At 40.5% G+C, this 25,327-nt stretch overlaps 1 protein-coding gene across 3 annotated transcripts in view; it reads right to left on the bottom strand.

Annotated features, from left to right (window-relative positions):
* Positions 1-23,062, bottom strand: part of PAPOLA (poly(A) polymerase alpha) — a 48,220-nt gene extending 25,158 nt beyond the window's left edge. For all 3 annotated transcript variants that reach the window (XM_070941651.1, XM_070941660.1, XM_070941668.1), the window contains exons 1-10: positions 22,774-23,062; positions 12,698-12,871; positions 11,777-11,843; positions 10,979-11,060; positions 9,602-9,711; positions 5,588-5,641; positions 3,299-3,410; positions 2,443-2,532; positions 2,205-2,343; positions 781-853 (exon numbers count right to left, since the gene is read on the bottom strand). In XM_070941651.1, the coding sequence (XP_070797752.1) occupies positions 781-853; positions 2,205-2,343; positions 2,443-2,532; positions 3,299-3,410; positions 5,588-5,641; positions 9,602-9,711; positions 10,979-11,060; positions 11,777-11,843; positions 12,698-12,871; positions 22,774-22,781 (909 nt within the window). In that variant the 5' untranslated portion in view covers positions 22,782-23,062. The remainder of the gene's footprint in view (positions 1-780; positions 854-2,204; positions 2,344-2,442; positions 2,533-3,298; positions 3,411-5,587; positions 5,642-9,601; positions 9,712-10,978; positions 11,061-11,776; positions 11,844-12,697; positions 12,872-22,773) is intronic.
* Positions 23,063-25,327: the final 2,265 nt, after the last annotated feature.

The following is a 25,327-nucleotide window of genomic DNA, read 5'->3' as shown; positions in this document are numbered from 1 at the left end:
GTAAACAAAAACTGTACAGTCTTCACATACACCCATTTTGCTTGTTTTGGTGAACCAAACGAGCTCCGATTCCATGTGCTCTGTAGACATAGGTCTTAAATCCACTGGGATTTCAGCAAGTCCCAAATTCAAATGAGATAGCCACATACAATAGGGAGAAAAAAATATTCTATTCTTTTTAACCTCTTGTGTAAGCCATACAGAAACCCAATAAATTGTCCAGGAGTACATCAGCCTACAGCACTGCTGAACTAAGGGGATGTGGAGCTGGTTAGGACTGAGTTTAAAAAAAAAAATCACTGGGAATCCCATGAAAGTCACTCTGAGTTTTCTAATGGAATAATTGAGGAATAGAAAACCATGCTCACAACCATCCACAGAAAAAAAGGTACTGTAAGCAACTGCCTATTAGAAGGCATGTGTGACATACGTATACAATACTGGGCCCTCATAGAACCATTATTTCTAATAAAACTATGGATCATTAAGACTTAATTCTCAAATTGTATGGTGAATGAACGGATGTAACTTTAAACCTGTAGCAGCGTTACATTTTAAGGCTCATCACTGGTGAATTTTTACCAACTGAGGGCAGACTTTAAAGCAGACTTGAAGTGTAATCCAGGACAAAAAGTAACCATAATCTATATATTACAAAGAGCAGGAAGTTCTGAAAAACTACTTAATGTTTAAATTTGTCATGAGTAAGTTCTCAGGGGTTTCATCACTTTGCTTTACTTTACAGTTTGAAGTTATATGGGGAAAAAATAATACACTAACCCTTGGGTCCCATACAGGCAAATTAAGATTGCATTCTTCTGGCTGTTTCAATAGCACTGGATTTGGCCATTCCCTGTTTAGAGAGATTGTAGCACTGAGTAAGAAAAGCACTTATTAAAAAGCAAACAAGCATGTTTGAATGTCAGCTTTTATTTTATACAGATGCAGTATTAGCTGAAACTTTTTTCCAAAAAGAAAATCTCTCTACTTTTATTTATTAAGGAGTGTTCTTTCCTTAATTAAAAAAATTATCAGGCCACAGAGTCAGCAAATGCCATTTTAAATAAATCACACACCGCCCACCCCAATTAATCTTCATATTTAAAGGGCTCCTGTGGGGGTATATAGTTATACTATCTGTTTATGGAGAACATTATTTTAACATTTATAATCTATTTCTCATGCCCGAATGGATAAGAACTGCCATCAGCAGAGTAGGAATGGTAGGAACATTTTCCATTACTTGGCAAATGAACACAGCATTTGTCTGTTAGTTGTATCCTCACAGAAGAGTGCCTTGATCATTTAAAAATGAATTTAATATGTAAATTAACCAATATATTTATGTTTTAATGAGTTAATTAACCTTAATAATTCTATTATTCTACCCAGTCAAAAGGCGTTTCTTTTGAGAAACAAATTTCAATGCAAATTTGAAAAGCCACACATTTTATGCACACCATTCCATCCATCTTACTCAATATTTATAACATTCCCAGCATAAGGCAATGGTGCATATGTGTAAAGTACCACAATATTTTACGTTTAATTCTGACCTATACAGGTATTATTGGTCATTCCAGTTCAAATAGTATTATAAAAATTAAACCCAACATTAAGAATGACCATGAAGACAGTGATTATGTTTTTTATCATAGAGCATTCTTTTTATGAAGAAATAATGAAATGTTCCCTAGTGGTACCTGGAATTATTTTAGTCTCACCCACCTGTAAAAAATCTTTGAAGGGAAGGCTTAAAAAGCATTCAAACCACGATTAAATATCTCAATTATTCCATGAAATATGTTGCATGGAAATTACATCATGCATAGTCATTGTGGAATAACTATCCTTCTTTAAGGGTCTACATCAAACCATTTAGGCTACATGTTTGTGTACCCCCTAATCAGTTAAAATTAAAATGGATGACATTATAAGCCAGGCGCTCCTAGGCTCACAAAGGCCATGTTCGGTTTAGTTTAAATGCCTTATACAATGTAAATAGAAGCTTTATACTGGCAGCTATAAAATAAAGTTTAGCAACTGTAAATCTCCACAACAATGTCTTGCAATCTCTTGAGAGAATAAATGCTCCTTTAAGTGAAACTCTTAACCTGACACCATCTGAATAAATGCCATAGAAACAACACTAAAATTCAGGGTCTATAATAATTTTTATTTTAGTGTAATCTAAAGAGACATACCATTTAGAAAATACCAAGAAAAATTTATGTACAAGAGTTGATGCTATTGCATTTGGATAAAGCTGGCAAGTTCTTGCTACTAGCATAGCCCAGGAAACTCCACCAAGGAAACCTAGTATATTGGAATAGATGTTGTGCCCTGTTGTTTAGAAGGGAAAAGAGACAGATAAGTTTAGTTACTTTCATTCAATAGCACAGTATCCTTTTTTAAAATCTAGTTTCATAAGACTCCACTTACGTTTGGCCCACAGTTTGATAGCTCTCAGTGTTAACCTGAAATTGTCAATGTTTGGTACTAGATGGAGAATTTCATCAGTTACTCTGCAACCTGAAACACAGAAGCAAAAAAAAAAAAAACAACCCTCCATCATAATTTTATTTTTCTTCCAAATACTGGGAAATTTAGTCAAAGGATAACATTCAACTCTAATATCTAGCTGTGAGGTTTTATATTTGTAATCTAATGCACATATCGAAAAATAATACACAAACTGATATTCAATCTCAAGTTTGAAATTCTTAAGTTCAGACGGAAACCATTAAACACAAGCCCAAGTAATTTTGTTATCGTGCAGGCAAAAATTATGATAAAGCCTAAATAATAGTACTAGTCATAATACAGAGGTGCAGTAGTAGCAGCAACTTATTTTCCAGAAGTTATTTCTCCAAAATGTACTACTTCTTAACAAATAAGACAAATGTGCATTATTATGTAAGCTAAATAATAAGCCAACATTCCTGCAGAGAGCTACTACTCTTCAAAGGATTGTTTACTACTTTCATACCCCAAGCCATGTCATTTAAAAAAACCTTTTTCAATTTGCTACAAATTACTTAGTTTGATGGGGACAAGAAACAAATGGTCCCAACTTGTTAAATCCTCTGCCACATGGCTTTTTTCAATAGGTTACAGAATTGTTTTATCTTCAGAATGAGAAATAAATTAATGTCCAATCTGGCTAAAGAATGAATTGTGAAAAACATTTACTGTATGCAATTAAGAGCAGAAACCATTATGAGAAGTCATTCACTTTCTTAAAAACTAAGGTTCAACTTTTGCTTTGATTACACAAATCTTGTTAAAATAAACTCACCATTAAGACTTCGTATGCATCTAATGTCTAAATTTTTAAGTAGACTATCATCTCGAAGGTCTAGGTCTTCAGGAATAGTTTGCAGTGCTAACCTGGCAAACAAGATATCAATCTAAACAAAAACAAATAAGATAGAATAAGCTCTCAATCATATTATCCAATTTGCTGACAAAATATTACAAAACTGCAGTTTTTAGGGGCATTCTAACGTTAATTTTATTACAAGGTTCTCTCAACCAGATTAACCAGGAATTTTCATAATGCATTCTGCAGCTTTGAATGAGGTAGAAATCTAAACAGACAATACTTTCATTATTTCCTAATAAAACCTGTTACACGTAATCCTTGCTTAAGTTGTCATTCATTCAATGACCCTCAAAATTTGCTACAAGTTATAGCCATTGCAGCGCCCCCATGATCACGTGCTTACAATCTGGAATCTTGGCAATCAGCCTTACAACAGGCTTATTGAATATACAGGGAGTCCTCAATTTACAGCCATTCATTTAGTGATCATTGGAAGTTACGGTAGGACTAAATGAAGACAGTAACAACTAAGTGCCTGAAGTTATAGCTGTTGCAACATTACCATGGTCACATCATCAAAATTTGGCCACTTAGCAGCCTGCCTGTATTTATGGCTGCAGGGACAGTGCAACACCCCCCCCCCACCTGCCTAATATGCTCTTTTGGGTTCCTGCACTCTGCAGCCCCTGACATCACTGACTGATCTTTGCTGTCCTCTTGCTCCCAGTGCTGACCAAGCATGCTTAGACTGGGCCTCCAAGAGGCAGCTGCTGGCATTTTTCTATTCTATCTTTCTCTGTCCTTTACTCTTTTACTTTTAAATCAGTCTTGCGACACTCCTTTCTTCTTTCACGTCCTCTGAATAGTGCATTCAGATATCGTAAGTGCAAGGTAAAGTTTAAGAAGCTTTGTAATTCACATGACAATTGCAAATAACCGATAACCTCCCACCGGCCAATACGCTCTCACAGAGAGGGCCTCCTCAGGGTGCTGTCGGTCAGGCAATGTCGGCTGGCGGCCCCAGGGGGTGAGCCTTCTCTGTGGGGGCACCCACCCTGTGGAACAAGCTGCCTCCTGGAATACAGCTGATCCCGGACCTCCGTACTTTCCGTAAGGCCCTGAAGACTTATTTATTCCAGGAAGCCGGCCTAGCTTAAATGGCTCTTAATTGGGATTTTAAATTTTATGGACTTGGGGGTTTTAAATTGGGAAGCCAATGATTTAATTCTTTTTAATTATCTTAACTTTTGTATTTGTATGTTTTTTAATTTTGGCTGTTCACCGCCCTGAGTCCCTTCTGGGAGAAGGGCGGTATACAAATTAAATTAATAAATAATAAATAAAATTATGCAAGAAAGTCTTCAGTGAGAGAGATTTCATCCCTTACTACTTCAGTAAATAAACAGATTTCCTATTAAATGAGTTTATCCCATATTAAAGTGTGTTTCTAACATTCTGATACATTTGGAACTGCTTGTTGCTTTTAGAGCACTACATAGTATGGGACCAGATTATTTAAAGGACTGCAGTAGCTTCTGCTCATCCCATCAGTTCAGCAGAATTGGTGTGTTCCAGGTACTAGTGAGAAAGCAATGTCATCTAGCAACTCCAAGGAAGTGTGCCTTGTCAAATGCCCTATGGAACAGCTCCCTTCTTCAAATACATTTGTAAGGCCATAAAAATCTGGGCATTTGGAACAAGATGTTAGTTTGGGAGATTCGGTATGATTGTATATATCCAATAGTTTGTTTTTAATGAATCTTGATGCAGTTTTAATTGGCGTTGTTTTAATATAATTCTCTGCTTTTGTTTCTTTGCTGTCCAGAATTTCTTGGACTGATGGCCAGCCATATAAATTGGATAGATGGACAGATAGATTCTTATAACTGTAGCCACAATGTACTCTGCCCTATAGAAGCTCCATCCACAGGAATCTTACAAAAAACTAAAGCTTCTTGTGACAATATGTAGTTGGAGGCTAAGGTCCCTCTTTCTGTCTTGAAGACTTTGTTAAAGGTCTTAGAAAATAAAAAAAGGAATTGGGTGATTAGCTACTAGTAACACCTCTCCCATCAATGGGCCTATTATGAGATCCATAACAGTGGAAGATTCTGGTTCCTTGAGACCTAGGTCTTGTCTTCTAATACAATAATTCCTCTAAACTGGGAGAATTGTGGACTCCTTTGAGAACAGGCAAGTGTGACTTTATTCTTTTCTAAAGAACAGATGTGTAACATATATAAGAAAAAAGATTTCATTTACCTCTATTCCATCAAAACACAATTTAATAACAGGAACAAATGCTTCTTCAACAGCCTGAAAAATAAGCATTTTGCAATGAGAACTATTCATTCTATGCAGAAACAAAGCTACAGATTGTCCTAGACTTACAATCCTTTGTTCACTGACCGGTCAAGTTATGACACTGCTGAAGGGACTTACAACCAGTCTCCAAAGTTATGACTGTTGCAGTACCTCCGCAGTCACGTTCAAAATTTAGATATCTGACCACCCTTAGGACCACAGTGGTGCTTCAACTCTCCTCCTTCTGCCTATCTCTTTCCCATCTATGCCCTTTTTGTCCCCAGCACTCTGTGGCCCCTGATGCCCTACATGACTTTTACCATCTTCCTGTTCTGGCTGCTGACCAATTATGCCTAGCCTGGTCCTTTAGGAGGTAACTGCTGACCACATAAGGCTTTCTTCCAAAGATCACCCATGGCAGTTTCCTCAGGAGACCTGGGGAAGATGGGCTCACATGGTTTCCTTGTGAAGAGCCAGGGTGGACATACATTGTCAGCAGCAAGTGCAAGATGGAAAAGGTCAGCTGGGGCTATGAAGTGCAGGGCAGCAAAGTTTTCGAAGAACAGGGTAGCAAAAGACTCGGCTGCAGCAACTGGGGCTTCCCAGGACACAGTAACTTTGTGCTGCTTGGTTCCTGGGGACTAATAATAATAATAATAATAATAATAATAATAATAATAATAATAATAATAATAATAATAATTATTATTATTATTATTATTATTATTATTATTACTATTATTACTATTATTATTATTATTATTATTATTTAATTTCTATACCACCCTTCTCCCAAAGGACTCAGGGTGGTGTACAGCCAATTTAAAAACACAAGACAAAACAATGATTAAAAATTAAAATAATTAAATTAATTTGGCCCGGTTTAAAACCCCGAAAATTTAAAATACCCCAATTTAAAATTATTATGTTGATAGCCCGGCCTGGCGGAACAACAGGGTCTTCAGTGCGCAGCGAAACACCCAGAGGTCGGAGATCTTACGTATTTCCGGGGGCAGTTCATTCCACAGGGCTGGGGCTCCCACAGAGAAGGCCCTCCCCCTGGGTGTCGCCAGCCAACATAACTTGGCTGATGGCACCCTGAGGAGACCCTCTCTGTGGAAGCGAACTGGCCGGTGGGAGACTATTGGTGGCAGAAGTCGGTCTCGAAGGTACCCGGGTCCTGTGCCATGGAGCGCTTTAAAGGTGATGACCAACACCTTGAATCGCACCCGGAAGACCACTGGGAGGCAGTGCAGCTCGCGCAAGAGGGGTGTCACGCGGGCACAACGAGTTGCGCCCATAACCACCCGCGCGGCCGCATTCTGGACCAGTTGGAGCCTCCGAGTGCTCTTCAAGGGGAGCCCCATGTAGACAGCATTACAATAGTCCAGCCGGGAGGTGACAAGGGCGTAAGTGACTGTGCGCAAGGCGTCGTGGTCCAGAAAGGGCTGCAACTGGCGAATCAGGCGGACCAGATAAAAGGCCCCCCTGGCCACGGCCATCATATGCTCTTCTAAAGACAGCCGTGCATCCAGGAGGACACCCAGATTGCGAGCCCTCTCTGTGGGGGGCAAAGATTCACCCCCAATAGTCAGATGGCACCTGCTGACTATATCGGGACGCCGGCAGCCACAGCCACTCGGTCTTGGACGGGTTGAGTCTGAGCCTGTTCCTCCCCATCCAGACCCGCACGGCCTCTAGGCAGCGAGACATCACATCAAGGGCATCGTTGGGGTGGTCAGGGGTGGAGATGTACAGCTGAGTATCATCAGCGTACAGATGACACTTCACCCCAAAACCACGGATGATCTCACCCAGCGGCTTCACATAAATGTTGAACAGAAGGGGCGAGAGGACCGACCCTTGTGGCACTCCCCATGCGAGGTGCCTCGAGGTCAACCTCTGCCCCCCTGCCAACACAAACTGCGAGTGGTCGGAGAGGAAGGAGGAGAACCACCGCAGAACGGTGCCCCCTATTCCTAACCCTCTCAACCGCTGCAGCATGATACCATGGTCGATGGTATCAAAAGCCGCTGAGAGATCTAATAGGACTAGGACAGAGGAGCAACCCCTGTCCCGAGCCCTCCAGAGATCATCCACCAACGGGACCAATGGCGTTTCTGTGCTGTGCCCCTGCCTGAAGCCCGACTGGTACGGGTCTAGATAGATAGCTTCATCCAGGTGCCTGGGCAGTTGTCGTGCCACCACACTCTCAACAACCTTCGCCACAAAACGAAGGTTGGAGACCGGACGATAGTTAACTAATTCAGCCGGGTCCAGGGAAAGCTTCTTGAGGAGGGGCCTCACCACCGCCTCTTTCAAGGCGGCAGGAAAGGCACCCTCACTCAGAGAAGCAGTTATAATACCCTGGAGCCAGCCTCGTGTAACTTCCCGGGAGGCCAGTACCAACCAGGAGGGACACGGGTCCAATAAACATGTGGCGGCACTAATCCTACCCAGAACCCTGTCCACATCCTCGGGAGCCACAGGATCAAACTCCTCCCAGATAATATTCTCAAGACCTACCCTCGTCTCCTCCCCCAGACTCACCCAGTCGGAGTCCAAGCCTTCCCGAATCCGAGCAACTTTATCGTGCAGGAATTGCACAAAATCCTCAGCTCGACCCTGCAAGGGATCTTCCCGCACTCCCCCCCCGAAGAAGGGAATGGGTCACCCTAAACAGGGCGGCTGGGCGGTTCTCTGCAGATGCGATAAGAGCGGAAAAATGGTTAGATTTTGCAGCTTTTATCGCCACTAGGTAGGTCTTGATATAAGACCTCACCTGTGTCCGGTCGGAATCAGAATGACTAGTCCTCCAAATGCTCTCTAGGCGTCTTTTCCGACGCTTCATCTCTCTCTCAGCTCCTCAGAGAACCAAGGAGCCAATTGAGATCGGCATCGGGTCAGAGGCCGCAAAGGCATGACGCGATCCAAAACTCCGGCGGCCACACTCTCCCAGGCGGCCACCAGCTCTTCAGTCAAGTCGTGTGTCAGAGTCTCAGGAAACGGCCCAAGCTCCGTCAGGAACCTTTCGGGATCCATCAGGCGCCTGGGACGGAACCATCTGGTCGGTTCCGTCTCCCTGCGGCAGGGGGAAGCGGTAGGAAAGTCCAAGTGAAGGAGCGAATGATCTGTCCATGAAAAGGGTTTAATATCTAAGTCCCCTCTACCAAGATCATTCAACCACTGACCAGAGACGAAAATCAGGTCCAGAGTGTGTCCCCCTATGTGAGTATGGCAGATTTGCACCATGTTACTGGGCCTTCCCAGGATATGGCAACTTTGCATCATATTGCTGGGCTGGATTGTGACAGGCGAGCTTTCAGGGACAATTATGTTTTTGCATTGTGCTATGGTATGGCTCAGAGGCTTCTTGCATCCCCAGAACCTCAGTGCATCAAGAAGCCATTGAACCAAAGTGTGGCAAACAACCCCAGAACCATGAAGTCTGTGACCACTTGCTGCATCACAAGGTAGGGTTCAGAGCAGCCAAAAGGGCAGAAATGTAAGAAAGATAGACAGGTTGGGGGGAGGGGGGAGTTGGAGGCAGTCCCTTACTAAGGCTCAAGGCTGAGAGGGACTAAACCCAGAATGACTTGGGGTGGGTCCTTAGCTAACAATTGGTGGAATTAGCTTCACAAAAGCAATAGGGAGCCATTAGAATTGCCGCTAAGTGATGCAGTCACATGATGTCACACTTTATGACTGCATCATTTAGTGATGGGAATTTTGGTCCCAACTGTGGCCCTAATCAAGGACTAAAAAGATGGATAAGATTGGTTTTGAGTCCTACTATATCTAATTCTATAATAAATATCAACAAAACAATTAAGCAATTGTAATAGAAACAGAACAGCACTATTGGAGGATATTGCAAAACTAGCATTGCTTCATCATGCACTACAGAATCAACATTTTGTATTGTTTGGTTTGGATTTATAAAGTTTATAAATTAAAAGGGAATCTGCATACCCGTAAGTCTTTGACCTCTTCCTGTAATTTCAGTTTTTCATAAAATGAGGTGAAAAAATCACTCCTGTCAACATGTCTCGGCGCCACACATAATGCATCAATATCTGCACCTAAAATAAGCAAACATAAACTGTTAAATATCACATAAACTGCCAAAGTATCAAGGCTGAAATGTCTATTTTCAATAGTAATATTCTCTAGTGTAATATATTCAAGTACATTGGACAATATTCACCATGATTTTCTTGTTAATCTGAATGCATACTTTCAAATCTGCCATTTACAATCACCCCGAATAATTGTCAGTTACATTTCTAATTTCCCCAAATTTAAGATAGAATAACCAATTCAAAACATGAAATTTAAGATTCTCTATAATTTTGCACCTTATTTCTTCTTAGTGAAGAACTGTTATTTTTAATTCAACATTTAAACAAATGTTTCATAATATGCATACCACATAGCCCAAATAGAAATAGATACATTCCCATTGATTGGAAGTATTTAACTAAAATAAGACATATATTTTTCATTCTTCAAATACATAGTATTTTAAACAGAGTATGTTTTTAAATTAATGAAGTGCATAAATTTATATAATTTAATGTTAGGTTCTATTCACTTACATAGAATTAACTGGGCAGAACTAACAGATTATATTAGGGCTACTTTTCACTGAAAGTGTGAAAAGCTGATCACAGACTGCTGCACTGACATCAAAGGAAGAAGGGCTCAACTTTTGGGAATCTTCTTGTAGATTTTAAAGATGGAAATAGAAGATCTCTTTGATTATGAGAAATCCTTGAGAAATCTCCAAAACACAAATAGTAATACATAAATAGAGACTACGAAGTATATAACTATCACCAAGACATGGAAGGATACCAATGCTGATTTTTGAAGAATGCATCATCTTTACAATAAGTGCAACATTCTTCATTGTTCTGGTGGTAAAAATATCAAAGACTAAAAACTACTGTATACTTCATTGTAAGACATAATCACAGAGATTTGAGTTGAACAGAAAAGTTTTAGTTGACTTAATTGAAATAGGAATTGTTAACATTATAGGGCTAACATCACACAGTGGCCCCATGAAAAATTTTCTGCCTAATCTTCTCTAATAGTCAAGATCAGATTAGAAGAGGTAACAAGATGACACTACCTGAGGCAGCAAAGGGCCTTTCCTGCGACAAGTAAACGCATCTGAACATTTACTTGTCACAAGTGGGAAAGCTTCTGCTAATTTTACTTCCAACAAAATTCTTGTGAAAGATGTGTAAATGTCCGAGATGTTGTACTATTTTTTTTGTAACTGAACACAGATCTGTCTGTCCATCCATCCATCCATCCATCCACCCACCCACGATAAATTACCTTTTGTGTGCACGCCTAATCGATATGAGCCAAATGTAAAAATTTTCCCACCAACGTTTTCTATTACAGATTGTGGAAGATTCTGAAGAAATAAAAAATATGAGGTATTTTTTCAATTTTGTAAACCATACAGCCAATACAATATTGAAAGATAGAGAAGAGAAGCTAGCTATCATATAGACAGCACAATAGCTATCATGTATCCTGAGCTCCAATTAGTAGCTTATTGCTCAGACATATAGAACAAATTCATCTATATATAATAAAATCCTACCTATTATGTCTTTCTCTAGCTCAACAGAACTATACTGAAATACTAAGTATAGTTCAAAATGAACTATACACTTAATGTATCTAATTAGAAGTTGTAAAAAGTTGTTTCCTTATATACTGACAATCCATTTGTTGAAATAGTGCACTGTAAGATCACAACAAGAAAGAGAAATGTAACTAATTGAGAATTGCAAAGAAAATCATTACAAAGTTCAATCACCCTTCCTTACTTTCATTTTAGGGAATCCATAATCTCTGTCTACTGAAGATGATAAGACTTGTAAGAGACTAAATAAACAAGTTTTTAATTAAATCTGCAAGGACAAATGTCTGAAAGTCTACTTTTTTCTCCTTCAAACTTTTTACTATTCCCTGCTTCATTCATACTAAAACTATGAATATGTAATATTCCTCTCAATGTATCTTTTATACATCTGATGGCGTTATCACCTACACATTTACACCATAATACATGTGATGATCTTTTTAAGTTTGTTATTTTTAAATGAATCAAAATATTCATACCTTAATTTCACTGATTTCTCGTATCCATTCCTTTACTAAGTTATTTAACTTTCCCAAAATTAGAATTCTGTTGATGAAATATATAATTATTACATCTACATAACTTGCTAATGTTACTATCATCATCATTACAATTTTTCTGTATTTGATGTTTTTATTTGCTAGGCTATTTTAGGACTTCCACATGTTAAAAAAAGTGTTTCAATATTAAATAACATTACACTTGAAAGGTAATACACAAAAAATACTCCCATTTCCTAACAATTCAGCATATATTTTACGATAACTTTGTGCTGAAAAACTGCAATAGATATAATTCCCATTTCACTCCTATATGTTGTGATAAACATGACCAGAAAATGCCTATATGATAGGAACAACTATATTACAAAATGAGAATCAAACTATGAATGAAAGTTTTACAAATGTAAACTTTTTAAAATATAAAAACAGTACCGAGATGTCGTTCAGAAATTTAAACAACTGGAGCCTGAGACAATTAGAAGAACATTTTTGTTCTACCCTGTTTTCCCTAAAATAAGACATCCCCTGATAATAAGCCCAATCAGGCTTTTGAGCACATGCACTAACCCCCCCCCCCAAAAAAAATAAGCCCTCTCCGAAAATATTTAAACGCATGTGCAGCAGGTCCTTGCCATTTCCTCTGGTTAGGGTTAGGAAGACAGAGCTGTTTCCCTAACCCTAACCAGTTAAGATGGCAAGAGGAGCCCCGTTTTGCTCCCCACCTCCCAAAATAATAAGACATCCCTGAAAATAAGGCCAAGCACTTATTTTTGGGTTCAAAAAAAATATAAGACAGGGTCTTATTTTCCGGGAAACATGGGTGTGTTGCTTCCATTATGAATTTTCATTTTTCCTGAGAATATTTCACACAAGAAAACTAAAAAGAGTTGTATTCACCTGCGTTGCAGTTCTTCCTCCTCTTCAAAGACACCAAAGGGTTTTAGGGTTTCAATTAGCTTCTGGGTAAGTATACAGTCATTCTCCTTAGGGGAAGCTAAACTGATTGGTGAGGTAATGCCATAATGTTTCTGCGGCTGTTGTGTTTGTTGTGATCCCTGGGTTGTAACTGGACTGCACGCAAACAAAACAAAATTAAAATAAATAACATTTTAACAAGTAGTTATTGTACTCAAAAAAATAAACTGAAGAAAGCTAGAAATTTGTAAACAGTTATTTAATGAAATATTTATTTATAAATTTGTAAACAGTTATTAAATAAACATACTATTACACATGAAACCACTACTATATTCCGTAACTTATTTCATCTAGTTCATTATCAACTCTTGTTTTCTTAAAAGAAAATTATTAACATATAATAACACCAAAATAAACCAACAAACCACACTCAATGTGTAGTCCTTAATGAAAGTATGTCTACATGGTGGCAAGCATGTAATGGGATACCTCAAGGTTTAATCTTAGCCCCAATACTTTTCGACATTTTCATAAACAATTTAGATGAAGAAATAAAATTTGCAATCATCAAGCTGGCGGGAATAGCCAATGCTTTACAAGATAGACTCAAAATCCAGAAGGATTTCAACAGACTTGAACACTATCCAACAAAACACAATTCAGTGGTAAGAAAAGTAAGGTTTTACATTTAGGCAAGAAAAGCCAAATGCACAAGTATAGAATAGGTCCGTGATGGCGAACCTATGGCACGCGTGCCAGAGGTGGCAGGCAACGCCCTCTCTATGGGCACCCAAGCTATCACCCCAGGTCAACTCCACCCCACATGCGTGTGTGCCTCCCACTGGCCAGCTGATCTTCGGGTCTCTGCCATGCATGCGTGGGGGGCAGGGCGCACATGGGTGTGTGTGTGCAAGTGCAGGGGTGCACATGGGGTGGCGCGCATGCATGGCGTGTGCATTGCATTTTGAAGGTATGCGCACGCACATGCGCATGCACACTTTGGGCACTCGGTCTGGAAAAAGTTAGTCATCGCTGGAATAGGTGGTACCTGACTCAATGGCAATAACTGTGAGAGGGATCTAGAAGTCCTAGGGAACAAGTACTTAAATATGAGCCAGCAGCGTGCTTCAGCTGCCAAAAAAAGGCAGCATAGTCCTAGGCTACATCAACAGAGGGATAGAATCATGATCGGGGAAGTGTTAGTACCACTTTATAATACTTTGGCAAGAGCACACTTGGAATACTGCATCCAGTTTTGGTCACCACAATACAAAAAAGATGTTGAGACTTAAGAGTGCAGAGAAGAGCAACAAAGATGATTAGAGAACTGGAAGCTAAAACATATATAGAAGGGTTGCAGTTCATTGAGATTTAATAGTCTGGAAATATGCCGAAACTGTACTGTTGACTTCATTTTGTAAATGAAAACATTTTGGGGAATCAAACACTTTCAGTGTGATTAACAACGTATCTACTGACTTGTATTTTCTTTTCGTTCTAATGTTTCCTCCAAAAGTTTATGAGAAGTCTGAAACTAATTAGGCCACAGTTCTTTTTTCCTAGTTCTCAGTATAGATGGTGGAATTAGCACAATAGTTGATCAGTGTTTTTAAGTAATGTGATATAATTTAGTATTTCCAAACATTTTTTTTTTCAAATTTTGCAATTCTGAGTGTTGTGTGGCAGTTCTTAATTTAGCAACTGGATACAGCCATGTATTAGGATGATAGACAACAAAAAATAAAAACAAAATTCATGAAATATTACCAAATTTTCTAGAATAATAGCATAATACACATCAGTTTAGTGTTTAAGGCACCCAGATAGTAAGAAGGAGACCATGAGTTCTAGTCCTGCCTTAGGTACAAAGTCAGCTGGGTGACATCAGTGAGTTATTCATTTTCAGTCACAGGAAGGAGACAATGAATGGCACACCACTTCCAAAAATCTTGACGGGAAACTGAAAGGATTAGTTTAAGCAGTTGCCAAGACTCAATATTGACTGGAAGGCACAAAAAAACAAAAACAAAAACAAAAACCCAAACCAAACCAAATCATACAAAACATAATGCATGCAAAACTGAAACTGACCAAATACAGAATGACCCATACATTCTTAATTTCCAAGCCAGTTAAAATAACGACTAAATGAGTAGTTTCAGAAAGAAACTACAGTTTATTTGATCTTCTGTTTTCAAAAAAGATTTAAGTATATTTAATAAACATGCCAAACAAACATAAATAAAACACTAAGGATGAATATTCCAAAATTAGCTTTGAATAACTTCAAATTTTAAGCATACTGCCAGAGCACACCCTCTACAATAATTGCTATTAGTATTGGTCCAATTCTTTACTCAATAACATCTTATTATCAAACAGATTAATGTTAATATAAACACGTCCTACTGTGAGTTTTTTTAATCACCCTAATCATCATGCCATTCTGATTGTATCCAGCTGGATACTATATCATATTCTGACCCAAGTTCATACCATTTATAACCAGTTTAAGACTTGGAGATGGGTATTTTATTTCAATGGTTTCCAACCTGTGACCCATGAGATCTATCAATCCGTTGGCTGATTTCTCTTCCATAGACTCCATACAGTCTCAGAAGCAGCTTTGGGGGAAACAGGGAGAAAGGCACAATATTTTATCATCCACAAGTTGGAAACTTAAGCCATTGGAATCTGTTAGAATCTCTCTTACAGATATATACCCACAAACTTTACATGCTTACAAATTGATACCTGTTAATGAAATGGTTTTGGAGGGAAAATAACGTACAAGAATGAACTAGCTAAGAAATAGTAATTAATGTTGTTTCATTTGCCACTCAACTTATTCTTTCCATTATCTGTCAATCTTAAAACACTGTGTTGAATCCTATTCAATTATTCCTGCTATAGTGATATTTAATGTAGTTGAGATCTCAATGTCATGGATAGTTTAAAAGTTGTAGCTGCTTTACACAGATAATCCTTGCTTACTGATCACTTGTTCAGTGACTGGTTGCCATTTGTGACCTTGCCTGCCAACTTTCCACAAGCAGTAAATGGGAAAACAGGCAGGGAAAGACATAAGTCACTCTGGTAAGTGCCCCAAGGCTTCCTGCGGTTGCGTGTCATCCACCCCCCAGCTTTCCAGTGTTCGCATGCAGCCTGTCCAAGCACTTCCCTAACTCACACACAGCTAGCTCTCCCAAGGCCTTTCCCAACCCTGGGAACTTTCCCTGCTTTCTCTGGTACTTTTAACAACCTGCAAATCTTAAGTTACAACAGCAACTGGGACTACTGGGATTGTCATTGCTAAGTGATGTGGTTATGTGACATTGCTCTTTACAAATGCATTGGTTAACAATTGCAAACTCAGTTCCAAATATAGTACTTTAGTAACCCAGACACCTGGATGTTATTTTATTTGGTTTCTGTCATGAACACCGCCGGGGCTCCCTGCAGTCCAAATGGCATCACCTTAAATTGGAAACTCCCTAGGGGGCAGTTGAACGCTGTCTGCGTACACAACTTATATCCCCTTCCCCTCATGAAAGACATGCTAGCCTACCTGGCCAAAGTTTCTTTCGGAAACTTCACATTCAAATCTGCCATTGCCAGAAACACTATTCTGGAATATCTCAGGCTGGTGACCCCCAGGGGGAGAGCCTTCTCTGTGGAGGCCCCGGCCCTATGGAATGAATTGCCCCCGGACATACGAAGGATCCCCGACCTTCCGTCGTGCTCTGAAGACCCTATTATTCCAGCAAGCCGGTCTGACGGGATAAAGGATTTTAATTGGGTTTTAATAGGGGTTTTAAATAACGATTTTAGCTGGGTGTTTTAAATTTGGCCAGTGATTGAATTATTTTAAAAAGTTTTTAAATTTTTTGTCTTGTATACTGTTTTTACCATGGCTGTTCACTGCCCTGAGTCCTTCGAGAAAAGGGCGGTATATAAATATAATAAAAGTAAAAAGTAAAGTAATATCAAAATGGAAGTGATTGCTGTTGATCAAATAGCACAATAATTAAGAAAAAGTTCAACCCATGATACATCTCGATCTAACATATTTCATAAATAAGATTTCATATTTTAAAAGAAATTCACAGAACTTGTGCATTATAAAGAATAGTTTTCTGTTAAATTTAGAATAAATGTCTAGGTAAACACCTATCCACTGGTTATGTAAACTTGAGACAAAAATAATTTATTGTTTATATTTAGAAGTAACGGAGAATATAATGGTGAGTACTCTCTTAAGCATGGAAGCAAATTGGGGGATCTTGGAGCAATCACACTCTAAATCCAACCCACAACTCAAGGTTATTGTGGTGGAAAAAATAAAAGCATGCATTGACTGAAGCTGTATAAAATTAAGAGAAACATATAAATCTAATAAATAAATAAGGGGGGTGATATGTGTTATGGCTATTACCCAGAATTCACAAAAAAAGAGAGGTAAATTAACATACCTGAAGGCCTCAACTGCCAGATTGTTACTTCTAGTATGGCAATAGCTTTTGATATACCAAAGAACTGTAGGATTCCCAAACTTGGAACAGATAGATCTGGAGTTTAAAATCTAGTTAAAAACGCTACAAAAAAGTTATGAAGCATTGTGTTCTCTGTACATCAAGGTAAGCCAGGGCTGAAATTTCAGGACAGATTTTTTTCTCTCCCACAGTAAGTAGGATAACAAAATTTGAGTTAATGAAAGAAGACCTTCAGTACCAAATGCAGGGCTCTACTTTAAGAAACAGCCATTCTCCCACCTAGATGAATTTAGAGAAGCTTCAATAGGAAAAATGAAACCCCAAACAAAGTTTTCTAGTTTAATTGCTTATTCATGTAAAACAGAGCTGGGCAATTAATTTTCCCAAGGAGCCACATGAGAAACAGACTGTTGTGGAACACTGCCTCTGCTACCCCCCACTCGCAATGCTGCCACCACCCTGCCCAACTCTGATTCCATAAACTGGACAGGGACCATGCACAGCCCATAGGTCGGGTGTTGGCAACGTGGCTCTTTCATCCCCCTGCTGTGGCTCCCTGCCAGCTGGCTGGCCCTGCCTCTCACCCTCCCAGTCACTCCTCACGTGGCCTGAGAAGGTAAGGGTGATGGCGGGGATGAACTCGCTCCATCTCATCTCGCCGGCGCTTCTTCCGGCGCTGCGCACACCTTCGGTCACTCAGGGAGATGGGCACCTTTCTCTCCACTTCGAGACATTGGCCCGGCTCGGCTGTGGCCGATGATCCACGTCATAATGTGCTCCAGGAGGAGGAGGGGACGCCGTCTTCCCCATGGTAAAGCATGCTAAATTTAAGTGTGCTGCGCAAGGCGCAGCGAGAGCAGCGAGCAGGCCATGGCCGGGCCAGTGCTCTAGACATGCAACTTGCTCGTCACCTCCATGACCTGCTCACTGCTCTCACAACGCCTTGCGCAGCACACTTAAATTTAGCATGCTTCACCATGGGGAAGACGGCGTCTCTTCCTCCTCCTGAAGCATATTATGATGCGGAGTATCGGCTGCAGCCGGGCCAGGCCAGTGTCTCGGGGCGGAGAGAAAGGTGTGCGTCTCCCTGAGCGACTGAAGTGCACGGAGTACCAAGAAGCGCCCGCAAGATGAGAGGCAAGTACACGGGCGCTTCCGTCCCGCTCTGGAATATGGAGCGAGTCTCCATCCCTGCCATCACCCTTACCTTCTCAGGTCATGCAAGGAGTGACTGGGAGGGCAAGGGGTGGGGCTAGCCAGCATACAGAGAGCCACAGCAGAGGGACAAAAGAGCTTCCTTTATCTGGGAACCTAAAATGACTCTTGATTTAAATCAAATAGTAAAAAGCACCCAAAGAAGAACATCAGCAAAGAAAAAAAACCCAACCCTCGCCTGTTTTTAGAATTGGTTCAAGAGGGAACACACAAATACATACAAGAGAGGGGGAGAAAGAGAGAGGGAGGGAAAGAGAAATAGAGAGATGAGAAAAAAGGGGGAAAAGAAAGAGAAATGAGAAAATGATGGAGGGGACAATGAGAGAGAGAGGAAAAAGAGAAACAAATGAGAGAGAGAGAAGGGGGAGAGAGGGATACAGAAATGAGAGCTGGAAGGAGAGAATGAGAGGGAAACGAGGGAAACAAGAGAGAGAAGGGGAGAGAGAGAAAGAAAGAAAGAGAGGGAGGGAGGGAGAGGAAAAAGAGAAAAACAAGAGGGAGGGAGGGATGGAGACACAGAGAGAGAGAGATCCATTTCCCATAGAAAACACCCAGAGCCACAAAACCCGGGTAGATGTGGCTGGGGGTGATGGTCATATGACTGGGTAGGAGTGACGTTGGATTGGCCACGCCCACCCAGGTTTTGTGGCTCCCAGTGTTTTCTTTTTTGTGGGAACCGGGTCCAAATGCCTCTGAGTATTTAAGGTTGCAGACCCCTGCCATAGATCATAAAATGCCCAGGTCATTTTACATTGAAGTTTACAGAAAACCACTTCACACCAATCAATGTTTACATTTTGATTCCCACCATCCACTGGAGCATAAAATGGGAGTCATCAGAACCCTACACCACTGAGCTGAAGGCCTGCCTACCAGCAAAGATGGGAAAGAAAAAGAACAAAACACATCAAAAGAAGCCCTCAGAATGTATGGCTATCCTAAGTGGGCCTTCATCAAATATCAAAAAAGACCCTACAGGAGCTCCTCCATAACAGACAATGAGAACAATAAACAAATTATGGAATAAACTCATTCCATAAGTTGCAGGAATATCGGAAAAGCTCAGGAAGATCTTCAGCCAACACAACACATGTGCACACTTCAAACCCAAGAATACACTAAAGCAGAAACTTGTCCACCCTAAGGATAAAACACCCAGACACAAACTGAGCAACATGGTATATTCAGGACAATGCAGTGAGCGATGTGCAGAGCTGTGCATTGGGGAAACAAAACAACCACTTCATAAGTGCATGGGACAACATAGGAGAACAAACCCATCAGGACTAGATTCAGAGTCCATCTGCATTTAAAAGACAAAGGCCATTCTTTTGAACCAGCAAAGTCCACATTTTGGACAGAGAGGACTGCTGGATTGAAAGAGGGGTTAAAAAGGCCACCTATGTCAAAATTTAACAGCCCTCTCTCAACAGGAGGGAAGGGATAGGGCATCATCTGTCTACAACAGCCTTTCAGCAGTTCCAGGAAGGTTCCACATCCATTTGCACTACTCAGGTGACCTGATGACATAAACTTCCAGGTGATCTTAAGGACTCACTAAAAGAATACAAATGACCAGCTGTCTGCAAGCAAAGAGTATAAATCCTTCCATTCCTCACCATCCAGTCAGAGCTGAAGAAGCTTCTTGGATGAGAAACAAAAGTCCTTCAAAGAAAAAAAAGGAAGTTCAGTTTCTTTTTGTAAAAGCATCTTTGGGATACCCATGTCTCATGTAAAGAGTTAACTGTGACATGGGCAGCAAATAAATTTGATAAATAAAGAACATGAGCAAAATATTCATTATCTCCAGTTATTGAGCTAAATTTCCCATTTACTAGAGAATAACCAGGTAAGAAGTAATCACCCACCTCCCCAGAGAATGAAATATTTTGGGGAATATTAAGAGAGGCAGAATATATTTTCCCATTTGAGAAAAATCTTAACAAAAGCAAAAAGCAGCCCCAACAGATGCCTGAAGTCTTTAGAGATGGATATTTTGTGCCCATTAAGAAATCTAGGCCAGCCTATTCACAAACAAAACATCTTTAGGTCCAGATGATGGGATTAAGAATTTACATCCCATTCACCCAAATTCTAAGAACAGGACATGACCTTTAGGGCATAATAGGATTAACCCACCACCATTACAATAGCAAAAGATACCAGGCTCACTACATTGCACAACCCATTGCAGCATCTCAGAACCCTATAAAAATCCATGTACTTATCAAACCAATTTGTCAGCTTTCCCAGCACTACATGCTATTGTTGGTTCTGCTCATCAATCAACAGTCCTTTCCAATCAACCTCCATTTTATTTCCAGCACCTTTCTCCTGACTTGGACCGGACCGGATTTTTCCTCCTACAACCACATACCCTATATGATTGAATGGAAGCATTGCATGTAACCCAAACCACAGAGGTGGAGGTTCACTGCAAGTAATTTCTCCTTCTGCCATCCAGGCAAAGAGATGGGAAAGAAGCAGCCCCGATATAGGGCCATTCCAACTGCAGCATCTCTGCTATCCTGAGTGACACTGGGAAATATTTCAGTTATCCCATTTCATATGGAACCATGATTGGCCCATTAGCCTAAACAAAATTTTCCAAAACTTACCAAAAGATACAGAAAGTATTAGCCAACCTGCCAATACAAATACGACAATGATAAAAACCAACAGAAATTGTGACCTGTAACCTGTGGCTCACAATCATTTCCTTTTTAATTGACACAATGGCCATGAATGAATAGTTCATGTTATAGAGCATCTTATATTTCAGCTCTGGTATATTTCACAAATTATTATTCAGTATTTGTTATATCCTCTTTTATACTTGGAAAAGTAGAAAGTTTTAGAATGCTCAGTAAGAAAAAGAAATGATATTAATAAATTACTGCACCTTTACAGAGCAAGCTAATTTCAGTTAAATTTTCAGTAAACCTAAGAGACTTTTAGTCAGAACTGTGATACTTTCCTTAACTCAAGTCTTCTGAATTTGCTTCCAAAAAGATGCTTTGGCGTGCACAGGGATCCAAGCATAGCATTTATCTGCAGCAACTTAAAGCTGCCTCAAGAAGATGCATACAGGTGCTCAACCACAGGCATTCCAATGCTCCTTTTTGAAATTCAGTCCGAAATGTTGAATTTAAACTGCAACTGCAATTTAAATCATTGCAAAGTATTCACAAAAAATCTTAACAATTGTTTCCTGATGCTATTTTAACACAGGCTCTAACAAGCATAAATGACTATAACAGTTTATACATCTATATGTACGGAAGATATATAGCAAAGTAATCCTATATGATTCAGTAATACAATTAGAATGCAAAAGTATTCATGCTTGGAAACTATTTTTAAAAAGCGGCCTTAGAAAATTCTCACATCAATCAACTTATTTAAGCTGTTGCGCTTTCAAATCTTAATAGTCCTGAACGTACCAAAACATTACGAATATCACAACGGGCTGGGGGGGGGGGGGATGTGGAGGCCACACTACGCCAATGACAAACAGAAGCAAGCGAGAAAAGAGGAGGGGTAAGGAATAAGTTCGCCCTTCATCGCGACCACATACAATTCATGTTAGGAAAAGCTGCAAGAGAACGTTCCTTAAAAGAGATCAAATTAAAATCTCCCTCGCTGGATGCTTCTTGCATTAGGGGAGGCGGATGGGTTGCAACCCGCGAGCAACTTTCATTAAGCAGTGGCGGCGGCGGAGATGGTGCCAAGCACCCGCGGAGTTGCACCAAGCCGTCGATTCCAGCCAAGGCAGCATGGATGCACGGAACCTCCGGGTCTCCACCAGACCAACCAAGCCGCCCGAGAGCTTTGTACCCAGACACCCTCCTCCTCCTCCTCCCGCCAGGCCCCACAGAGGCTTTAGGCATCACGTGAGCGGGGGGCAAAAAACCCGCCACTTGAGTGCCACCAACGGCGCGGGGAACGGCTTTTGGCGAGGCTCGGCCAGGGACTACGGAAGCGCCATCCCCCGACTCCCCAAAGTTGTTCGGTTCAAGTCGCAAGAGGGAGAGGGGGGGGGGGCGGGAAAGAGCTATTCAATGAGACTCCCGGCCCGATTCCATCTCTGGGCGAGAAGAAATGGATTCGGCTGAGGAAAGACGCTGTCCGGCCTAATAACGCGGAAAAAGGGGGGCCGGCGTGAGTTCGCCAGCAAAGGGGGGCCTGAAATGTGGACATGAGAAGAAAGCCGGCCGGCCGGGCAAATGGCCGCGAACTCGCCACGGCCCGGAAGCGCTCACTCAGGTTGCCTCCCAAGGCTCCTGCCAGGCCTCACGGGTATGCCCGAGACAGTCCCTCTCCCTCCTTTGGCGGCCCTCAACTTACAACGGCATCGTCTCTCCGGCTATGGTTAAACGCCGTCTCTTCTTCTCCGGAACAGTCACTCTTTCCGCCCCTGAAAAACGGGCCCCGTGAGCATGATATGGGCCTGGCTGGGGCCCTCTCAGAGAGGGTGAAGAACCTCTCACTAGGCCTGCTAGTTGCTGCTGTTGTTGCTGCCGCCGCTTCTAATTCTTCCTCTTCCCCTCCGGCCTCCTAACATGGCGCCGAGGCGCTACCACAGCAACGTTCTGGAGATGGGGAAGAGAAGGAGGGGCCGCGGTGCAGAGGCCAGTAGAACGTGCTGACGCAACGGCGTTTCCCAACCCTCTGCGTCAAGTGACGAAAGAGGGCTCCGGGTAATGCGCTTGACTGTCGCCGCTTTACAATGGTGTGTGGGTAATGTAGTCCCCCAGGCGATTCGAGCGTTTGAAGTTGGAACGAATTAAAGTTTAATGATAACGGTTCCTGCACTGACTGAGCATGCGCCGCGGAAAGGCACGGAAGTTAATCGTCTTGATTGGTGTTGCGAGAGGTGTTTATGTATAGGGATAATTCTTTTTTCCTTTATGATTTGTCAAAGGGGCGACGGGAGGAGATTGAAAGAGAAATCTCCCATTTACACTTAGAGGTAAAGCTTGCACTTTATAGTAATCTGTTTTTCCTTAGAATGTTGTATAATTTGTCGTTTGTTAATTACCTCTTTTCTTTGGTTCATATATATTTGAGCCATTATTTTATTATCCATGGTTTGTGAATAAACTAGAATTGGAAACAAGCTGTGCAATAGATATTAGTAGAGGTATTTATGCAACATACTAAGTTAAAACCAAACAAATTATGGCTTAGTATTTTTGAACCCAGTTTTGTGTAATTAAGGAAGGGGAAGATTTCATTCATAAGCTGCCCAAATAGAAGAATAAAAGTAGACTATTTAAGTATATAGAAGCCAAGATTTTCTTTAAAAAATCAAAATATCTAATAATTATTGCCCATAATGCCCAAATGAAATATTTATATTTGACAATATCCTGAAGGATCAGAAGATGTGGTGAGACCTGGCCCATTGAATCGCCAAGAGTTAGAGACGACTGAATGGATAACATCATCATCATCATCATCATTATATCCTGAGGATAAGATAAAAGGATGAGTTAGAGAGGAATACAGTCATATTTGAAATGTGTGCCAAAGGCTGTAGTTCAATATTAGAGCAGAATGTTTGGTGTATAGATCTTATGTTTCACCAGATAAGACTGGAAAAAAATATTGCTTGAAAGTCTGAACCTCAAAGTCTCATCATAGCTGCTGGTAGAAAATTCTGGGATCTGTACTGTAGATCAATAGTATAAGGAGAGCTGCATGTTTTTAATCCTATTTTCTAGGGTAAATCTGAACTCATTCAGATTGTGCCATTCTAAGTACAAGTATTGAATAGTGGAGCACACCCAAAATGGTGATGAATTTGAAATCAGGATTTTTGACAGTATAAAGACATCTTAAACTATCAACAAAAGAAATTTAAAATCCTCAGATAATTCTTTATATAAATCTTAATTGTCCCAGCTGAATAAGATGGTCGTACTACCAAAAAAGCTAGAATATTTGTATTATACATGATTGATTCATAAAGTATTCCACTTTATGATAAGGTATTTTTAATATTCAAACAGTGCGAAAGCTCACATAATATGAACTTTGTTATCCGAAGTGTGATTCCTATTTATTTAGGAAGCTATGTGAGTTTTACTTATTTTTGATGAAACAGATTCCCAAAAAATAGTCTTATCAGTGGAAACTAAATGAGATTTTCAGATTTGAATCAAGAGTGAATCTGACTGAACACTCAGTTTAGTATGGAGCAATAAGGGAAGTGCAACATTTTTCTGCCTTTATTGTGTCTATGGAGTGCCAAGTGGTGGGTTTATACTCCCTCCTGGGTGGTAAGTATGGCTCACAGGAATGCTTGCAGGCCCCCTATAAGAATCATCTAGGTATCTGTTGTATGAAATCACTTGGATTCAAAATCTGGCTATACAGTCTATTGGAGTTGCCTAAGGTAAAATTTGGCCCAGTTATCCTGGAAGAGTTCAAGCCAGTTATCACTGATGAAGTCAACAGTGTCGTCAGTGGTTTGAGTTCAGTCTCCTGTATTTTAGATTTCTATCACCTATTAAAATCTTCTGGGAAGTGATGGTTGGGTCAGGTAATGGTGAATGTTTATCTGTAGAAGGGGGTGATTCTGTCTGCCCTGAAGGAGACAGATGTCTTGTGCCCCGGCCCCAGTGAACAGACGATTGCTATGACCAGTTTTGTATCCAATAGATCTGGACAATTTTCATCCAATCTCTAGCTGAGAAGGTGGATGGTATACAGTTCTGGAAGAAGCAAATTATCTGAATTGTTCTTGGTTATAAACTGAGACAGCATTGATAATGTGGATTATCTCTAACAGACCCGATATGGCAGTAGAATCCATCCTGCCTTCCTTGATTTCTTTCATCTTGGATAGCATCGACCATGGAACCATTCTGGCCCATCTTAAAGAATTGGGAGGTAC

Source organism: Pituophis catenifer, unplaced genomic scaffold (genome assembly GCF_029215685.1).
Source record: "Pituophis catenifer annectens isolate HBS135680 unplaced genomic scaffold, rPitCat1.0.hap2 SCAF_1, whole genome shotgun sequence".
Classification (NCBI taxonomy): domain Eukaryota; kingdom Metazoa; phylum Chordata; class Lepidosauria; order Squamata; family Colubridae; genus Pituophis; species Pituophis catenifer.
Note: the sequence above shows the minus strand (reverse complement) of the source record. Positions and strands in the feature narration are given on the sequence as shown.